The 8570-nt window shown below is 40.3% G+C and overlaps 1 protein-coding gene across 1 annotated transcript; it reads right to left on the bottom strand.

Annotated features, from left to right (window-relative positions):
- Positions 1–8570, bottom strand: LOC139129288 (cocaine esterase-like). Its single transcript, XM_070694927.1, has 8 exons — positions 8133–8570; positions 5148–5358; positions 4585–4662; positions 4352–4470; positions 3160–3333; positions 1688–2325; positions 739–926; positions 1–430 (listed from the first exon to the last, which is right to left on the bottom strand). Exons 1-8 carry the CDS (start codon positions 8493–8495, stop codon positions 354–356), a joined length of 1848 nt encoding a protein of 615 aa, XP_070551028.1. The 5' UTR covers positions 8496–8570; the 3' UTR covers positions 1–353.

Genomic DNA, 8570 nt, shown 5'->3' with positions numbered 1-8570 from the left:
TGTTTATTATCTGCCATTATTGAGGGATGGTTCATTTGTTTTGAAAAGTGCCTGCCAAAATGCCAAAAAAAGCTGAAAGCAAAACCTGTATTTTAGCAGCCATGCCCATTGATGATAAAAGAAAAACATTAACATCAGGGTCAACTGATAAAGAATTGCAACCGCAGAAACCTTACAGTGTGCACGATGTAAAAAGCAGAATTAAAGCTTTAGTAATTTAGAAAATTTTGGAAGGATAAAAACAATCAGTCACGTGTCCCTTTGGCTAATTGCCCCCCAACCCCGGACATGTTCATTCCGGGTACTACTGGTGCTTGCACCAATATATTTCCACGACTGCTCTGACAACACCCCTATGGCTGCCTGTTTTCTTCTTCTTTGTACTTTAACTGTCCATCCTCCGTCTCCTTTGAGCATGTTTGTGCAGCGTCTGCAAGGAAGTGCATGGGATGATCGGAATTTGGGGAAGCCGAAAGAAATACAATACTAGTATACATCTGATGAAGTACATCTGATAGCAATGGGCGCAATATTTCCTGTATATAATTTTTTTCTGGTTCACGAACTGATTGAAGTTAAAAATATGTCATTACCACCATTGTCAGTATTCCATTCTATCAGCAAAACGAGTCTCATTTGTCATCAGAAACAACGATACAGGAAATATAATGACCACTACAACAGATCGTTACTAACGTGTACACCGCTTGTGGGTTTCAGAAATATGTCTGTTATTACCTGTATGTTTCATCAGCTTTGGAATGAAATCATTCCAGAATGCACACTCCTTGGCTTTCAGAGCTCGTTTGGTTTCCATCCTTAGTGACAGGTCTTTGTACTCTAATCCGGGTACTTTGAAGAGAGGCCAATCTGTTTGCTTCTCATCTTCCGTCAATTCCACGTCATTATCGGATAAATTGGGGTTTCTGAAAACGGATCAAAATGTCATGTCTAAGTGTTATAGTACAAGGTATGTATGTATGTATGTATGTATGTATGTATGTATGTATGTATGTATGTATGTATGTATGTATGTATGTATGTGTGTGTGTGTGTGTGTGTGTGTGTGTGTGTGCGTGCGTGCGTGCGTGCGTGCGTGCGTGCGTGCGTGTGTGTGTGTACGTACGTACGTACGTACGTACGTACGTACGTACGTACGTATGTATGTATGTATGTATGTATGTATGTATGTATGTATGTATGTATGTATGTATGTATGTATGTATGCATGCATGCATGCATGCATGCATGCAGGCAGGCAGGCAAGTAGGTAGGTAGGTAGGTAGGTAGGTAGGTAGGTAGGTAGGTAGGTAGGTAGGTAGGTAGGTAGGTAGTTATGTAGGTAGGTATGTGGGTATGTATGTAGGAAGGTAGGTAGGTAGGTATATCATCTACCATATTGATATCAATACGAGGTCAAATCACACGTTGGAATAAATTTTGTGACTGTAAGGGAAATGATCTTCATTGATAACATTTGCTTGTTTTTCGAATACAGGGAAAGAATTCATTCCTCAAATTGCCACTTTGAGAGGGGGAGTTTATTAAACCATTATCTAATGGTTTAATATTGCAACTGATTTTAGAATTTTTCTCACTGAACTCGAAGCCTTCGCTATTACAGTCATGATTATAATCATCATGATATTGGGGTTTTTACAAATGAATTGTTGTTTTATTATTTTACCCTGTCTTAGCGAAGTTTGTCCAATACTTCATGATCTTCAAGGTCATCATGACGTCATCATCTGACATTGTCCAGTTCATCGCACTGTCGAAATGATAACCGAACACGAAGGGAATATCCTCCATGTGCATAGCTTTCAACCATTTCATCTTAAAGAGCGACTTGTCGGGTATGTGAGTCATTTGGTAGAGGTACACTTTGGAGCCAGCCTGGAAGTGCGCACGTGCAGACAAATCGGCGGGGCACACGAAGTACAAGTCTCCGTACGTTTGACTTAACGCTTCGACGTAATCGGCGTCTTCCGAATCTGCGTCTTCCCAGTTGACGTACATGAGCTTAACGGCATCCGCAACAGCCGGGTTGGAGTTTTTATAGCTTTCCAAAAAGAGAGACGACACCGGTTCATAAGTGGTTTTGTTCATGAAGACCTCCGTGTCATTGGCGTTATCGGGAAAGAGCATAATTAAGAATCCCCTTCCTTCATCAGCCAGTGATCCGATCATAATATCGGTGCCCCTCTTTTGAAAGCTACGGTCTCGAATGAGATCCTCAGGTGACGCGGTGAGGAAGTTGCCGTCAACGACTGGAGGAAATGGAATAAAGGGGTCTGCTATTCCAGTAACATTGGCCAGTTTTCCCTATTGAAAGAATAAAAAATATAAAGGAAAGGTAACGCATAATAAATTCTTAAAACAACTTGAAATAAAGTGGACAGGTTTTTAAGGTTACCGTAAATCAGCGGAAATTTGATTTTCCCTCGTTTAAAGCGAAGTGGTCGTCGAAACTGCGCATGTGCAACTTTCTTGTCAACAAACAAATTGTTTCATGCACTATATATAGAAGCATCATGTGAAAATAGCTGCAACATTTACATTTTACGAAGTACATTAAGACAAACATGTTTTAACTTTCATCAATCGCCAACGTAGCTTGGATACAGTATTTATATTGGTCGTAGGGGTCCCTAGCGACCTTTGAGCGCCGTTCTGACGACCACCGCCCTTTAAATATATGGACCGTATTTGGTTGCGTGTTTGGTCAATGTAAGGGTAACTCACATTATACTATGGCCTGTCTTACTGGCACACTATATTAACTCGTTAACAGATCAGATCAAACGGCGTAGGATGTTATATGTGTTAGTTTGCGTAAATGAGCAAAAAACGGTTACTAGGTGCAATTCATTGAATACATAACATTTAATCTTCGAAACCACTAGACCTTTTGTTTCGTTCGAAGGACAAATTAATTTCACAAAGTCTTTGAGTCAAAACAATTTAAAATTACTCTGCTTTCCCTTTTAACACTCCAGGTTTATCATGGCCTGGCTATATTAAAATGGAGATCTGAAAAAAGATCAGCGCATCTGAAAATCGCCACGAATTAGCAATTGTGTTGCAAAGCATATCACACAGAGACACACAGAGATACACGCAGATCGAGAGAGAGACACGCAGACAGTTAATTCTTACATTCTTCACATTTCCTGCTTCCTTAAGATCTTCAGCAGTCGCACCACGTAGACACTGAAGCAACTCCTCCGATGTGCCTTTCTCACAATCGACCAGTTTACCAAGGCCGTGTGCTATAATGCTTTCTTTAACTTTATCACTACTGAAGAACCCTGGCATGATCGATGTACCACTCTAACAGAGAGAGAGAGAGAGAGAGAGAGAGAGAGAGAGAGAGAGAGAGAGAGAGAGAGAGAGAGAGAGAGAGAGAGAGAGAGAGAGAGAGAGAGGGAGAGGGAGAGGGGGGACAGAGAGGGGAGACAGACAGACAGACAGACAGAGACAGACAGACAGACAGACAGACAGACGAATAGTGAGAGAGACAGAGACAGAGACAGACAGACAGAGACAGACAGACAGAGAGACAGAGAGACAGACAGAAAGAAAGACAGAGAAAGCCATAGAGAGAAACAAACGTATTCAAATAGTGAAGAGATATACAGACGAAAATTGAAAATAAGACCCACACAGTTAACTGTTTATTGTTGGGGGGGGGGGGCATCATAAACTGCAAACCTAAACGTTTGGGATTGGGATTAAGCTTAAAACAACGAAGAATTTACTGCGGAAAAACTATAACAAATTCGGTCATTAGCACTTTCGTAGTCGGTCGTAACAGTTGGTACGCTGTCCTTTAGATAAGTTACTCCGTATGTAATTATAAGACAAACATATCGCGTTGAAATTCAGACGTTATTATGAGTACAATTAATAATAAAACTAAGCGGGAAAGACCATTTAGAAAAAAAACTTAAAATTGCCATCATTCTCCGAAATATTCCGGTAATGCAACCCATAACAGTTTCCCAATCAATTGTCGTCTTCAAGTTTAGAGTTTCTGAAAAATAGTGTTTACATGAATTGCAGAAGATGTTTGAGAAAATTAAAATATACCGCTTTCATTTACACAAAATGTTGAGACACATTGCTAAAAGACGTAAAGAAGTTAAAGTCACGAACGGGTCGATGCAGTGTACTGACCAGCTAGGTAACACTGTCAGATTGAAATTAATCTCTACGTCACAAGTATGAAGAATAGGTGCTTTTATGGCATCGTAAACTGTGTCTAACAACTACAATACCTTAAATACAACAGTATGATCCGAGACAAAATTAATACACCGGCGTATACCAAGTTGAACTCGAATTTTACCTCCATTATTGCACGATGAAACAGACCGTCGGTTAAAGGAGATAGCATCAGGTATTCGATACTTATCCCTCCGGCACTCTCGCCGAATAGTGTCACTTTCTTGGCATCTCCACCGAATGCTGTAGAACGGGAACGGAAAAATAGAGTCAGTACATTGTACAGTATGAAACATTCTTGACAGTAAATCTAGAAACAGCATTTTTATCCTTTTAATTCCAACACGAGATCAATACCTGCTATGTTGTCTTGAACCCACTGCAAAGCCAACACTTGATCGAGGAAACCATAATTACCGGTGACGCGTTCATCACCTGTAAGGGAAAAACACATAGAACTTACTGGGTGCTGAATCACTGTTCCTGGGTTGTATGCCGTGAAACTTAAGCCACCAAAACTTCCTCTCACAATTCTCAGATTCAGATTCAGATTCAGATTTCACAACGATGTTACAAACCTCAAGGAGATTTCTGTCAGTATCGTCTTAAGGTAGTATGTGCCTCGATTTGCTTAAACTTTCAACAATGAAACTTTCCCTTACAAAATCAAGCAGCCTGCAAAATTGAGTACTAGAAAGAGAAAAACTTATCTAAGATTTACCGATATTCTAAATTTAAAATGGCCGCCATCTCTGTGTCAACTCTACGCAGGAAAATACAGCTTTCGATTTTCGAAATATTAAGACGGCGTAAAGTTTTATAACTCAAAAGAGTTGTAAGATGAGTCAACACAAATTGTAGACTACAACAGAGTAGAAGTAGTTTGAGAATCGAAAGTCTGTCCACCAGGTGCACTGTACCTATACCTTTCACCAACCATTTTGATAGCCTATCGTTTCTGAGATGGAACTTGCCGGATGACAAATAGCCGAAGGGTCCGAGTCGATAATTAATTGTCACCACGATGACGTCACCAATGGCAGCCAGAGCCGTGCCGTCGTAGCCGGTTCCCCCCGAGCCGTGGACGAAGCCGCCTCCATGGATCCATACCATGACAGGGAGTTTATCTGCCTGTCGAGTGAATATATATAAAAAATTGAATGCCCTGAACTGAACTTTGATGTAATTTTTCACCGTTTTTTTCCTGCTTTTGACATATAATTTATTATCATACTAGCAAAGTGACTGAGTCTCGAATGCCGTGAGTTCACCTTATCAACAGAGGCTCGTTCCGTCAGTGTACAAAGTTACTGTCGACACGTGATCAGCTAAGGTGTGGCTAGAATTCATTTTCCAACAACACAGTCGCGAATTTTACTTCATGCGCTGTTACTTCGACGCTAGCACCATGGAGTAATATTTACTTCGTTGGTTAGCAATGCAAAAATAGTCAGTGGCAAATGCTATTTTGAACTTACAGGTTTGGAAAAAAACGTGGCTGACATGCCCTCTTTAAATAAGACACACTTAATATTTAGTAAACCCGTTAAAAAGAAGATGCACTAGCTTGCTTCAACTTGTGACTTTGAGCCTTCGCATTCTCGACCAGGATCTGTTCATGAGTAATGTAAATCTAATTTCCTTACATTTAATCATAAACGTTACTGGCCTTACGCTGGAAAAATGATGGATTGTGTTCTCCTGTTTGCGTTCAAAATGTCTTGTTGCCTTTGCTGACTTGCGGCAATATCAATAACAACGCAAATATCATAAGTTGGCAAAAGGGAGAATTAAAAATGTAAACAATACAGGAACAGCTAGTTTCGACAGTGTCACGTCTTATGTGAAATAAACCATACAGTTTGGAAAATAAGAAATTCAGTTACTCTTTATGGGAATCAAGTTACCCTCCAATGCTATAATATGGTGGTCAAATGCTATTTGTCTTCATTAATAAATACATTGTATTTCATTTTGAAATGAGCAATGTCGATGACTTTATTACCAAGTTTTCAAATCTCAAGTTTTCATGGAGGAACATTGACTTCGTTGGTTAGCAATGCAAAAAATAGTGGCAAATGCTATTTTGAACTTACAGCTTTGAAAAAAAAACGTGGCTGACATATCCTCTTTAAATTAAGACACACAAATATTCAGTAAATCCGTCACGGTAAAATAAGAAGATGCGCTACCTTGCTTCAATTTGTGACCTTGAGCCTGCTCATTCTCAATGAGGGTCTGTTCATGAATAGTCTAAATTTGATTTTCTTACATTCAATTATAAACGTTACTGGCCTTACGCTGTTAAAAATGATGGATTGTGTCCTCCTCTTTGCGTTCACAATGTCTTGTTGCCTGAGCGGACTTGCGGCCACGCCTCGCTCAGTCCTCTCGTTGAGGGCGTGACGGAACACTTTCAAGGTTAGAATATGAGATTTCAGTGATAGAAAACGATATACATTCGTCCAAAATGAAAACCTGAGAGTAAATATGTAGAAGAAATCTAGCAGAGATTTATTTCTTATTTTTTTCAGAAAGCAAAATCAATAACAACGCAAATATCATACGATTGGCAAAAGGACGAACTAAACATGTAAACAATACAGGAACAGATGGTTTCTACAGTGTCACGTCTTGTGTGAAATAAACCATACAGTTTGGAAAATAAGAAATTCAGTTACTATTTATGGGAATCAAGTTACCCTCTAATTCTATAATCTGCTGATCAAATGCATTTGTCTTCATGAATAAATACATTGTATTTCATTTTGAAATGAGCAATGTCGATGATTTTTATCACCAAGTTTTCAAGCCTTGTTAGACTTGAAGGTAAAGGATGATTCTTGAAAGCATTCCTATAATGAACACTCACTCTTGTATTTTGTGTTTCGCAGAGAAGATTGTCTACTACTACTAGATAAAGCCGAAGACCGTCGTGACAAGCCGTTCGGATACTATGGCCATTTTCCCGTTCGGTGAAGACTCTCCCAGAATAAACCGGGTGCACAAAGGTTAGGAAACTATTCTTTGAGTTTCAGTGCACGAGACGCCATCAGAACCAGCGCCCTTGGCATAAAGCAGAAAAACCACACATAGCTGTAGCGTACTTCAAGCACTCTGCATACTTTGTAGCGTCTACGTGTTGACACAATCGCTTTTGTTCGTAGTTGTCTCAGAACAAATACCCTCTATATACGATGGACTTTGACCGTTTTCGTAAAGCGCTAACCGTCAAACAACGGACGGTGTACTCCCAATGCCATGAAATGCCATTGAAATTGCGTGAACTATGAGCTGCAGAGTGTTCAGCCTTAGCAGGAGTCTAATAATTTAATTTTTTAAAGTCGAAGAATAACAAAGCAGAGAACTGCAAGGGACACTTCGATAATTTTGAAGGACATTTTACTGTATGTTTACAGTGCGTTATTCGTGTTCCCCTTATTTGCTGTCAATACTGTAAAATAAATGACAAATCTGCTAAAATATCTGGTAATCTCAAAATAAGAGAAGAGGCAGGTGCTTTATATTTTTGTCTTATTGCATGGTAATCCACACACCCTCGTCATGTAGGCGAAAACGGGACAGGCTTAATAGTAGTTATCCAAAGGGGCAGCCCGTAATCCCTTGTTATCGCATTAGTGGTTGTTGACATTTACTGTTTATGTGATTTTAGTCCTTTCTTCTTCCCTGTAAGATGCATGTGCACGGTCAATTTGCTAAGAGACAAAGCTTGCCCCTTTAACTGGTCATAGCTATGCAGTGGAAAGATTCTTTAGCGTCGACTTAAAAGTTGATTGAGAAGAGATCGGGTTGTCAAATTACATAATGAAAATATCTCTATTCAGTTTGTCTGTGTTCTTAAACTTCTATACCCTGGTGAAGGCCAGTATATGTTAGGAACTTACCCCTGTCTGTGGTGCAAATATGTTCAAGTACAAGCAGTCCTCGCTCTTTGGTTCTTCAACCGGGAGTAATGGAACTGCTGGTTGCATGCAGGCGTTGCCAAGCTCCTTAGCATCGCGAACTCCCTGCCAAGGGCTTTTCGGCTCGGGTGCTCGGAATCTTAGGCCGCCGACCGGTGGTTCGGCAAAGGGTATACCTTGAAAGACGTGCACTGTGCGTTTGACTTCAACGTCTTTGTGCGCAAACTCCACCACTCTGCCGGCGACTTTTCCCGATTTCACCTCTACGATAGGATCGTCGGCGGCATCGCAGACAAGCAGCGTAGCCACAAACACGACAAAGCGTACGGCGGCCATCGTTAACATTTCACCTCTCTTCGACGACGTCGATTAAGAACTACCGTGATGATATAATACTGGTGAATATTAACTTCTTAGTTG

Source organism: Ptychodera flava, chromosome 3, assembly GCF_041260155.1.
Source record: "Ptychodera flava strain L36383 chromosome 3, AS_Pfla_20210202, whole genome shotgun sequence".
In the NCBI taxonomy this organism is placed as follows: domain Eukaryota; kingdom Metazoa; phylum Hemichordata; class Enteropneusta; family Ptychoderidae; genus Ptychodera; species Ptychodera flava.
The sequence above is the reverse complement of the archived record's forward strand: the minus strand, read 5'-3'. Positions and strand labels throughout refer to the sequence as shown.

Bases quoted from the DNA above. Each gene is read 5' to 3' on its own strand.
- LOC139129288 (XM_070694927.1), bottom strand. From the start codon at position 8,495: ATGTTAACGATGGCCGCCGTACGCTTTGTCGTGTTTGTGGCTACGCTG. The intron at 4,663-5,147 runs GTACAGTGCACC...TTTCCCTTACAG, and splicing joins ATGGTTGGTGAAAGGTATAG to GTGATGAACGCGTCACCGGT. The intron at 431-738 runs GTAATAACAGAC...ACTTCCTTGCAG, and splicing joins AAAGCTGATGAAACATACAG to ACGCTGCACAAACATGCTCA.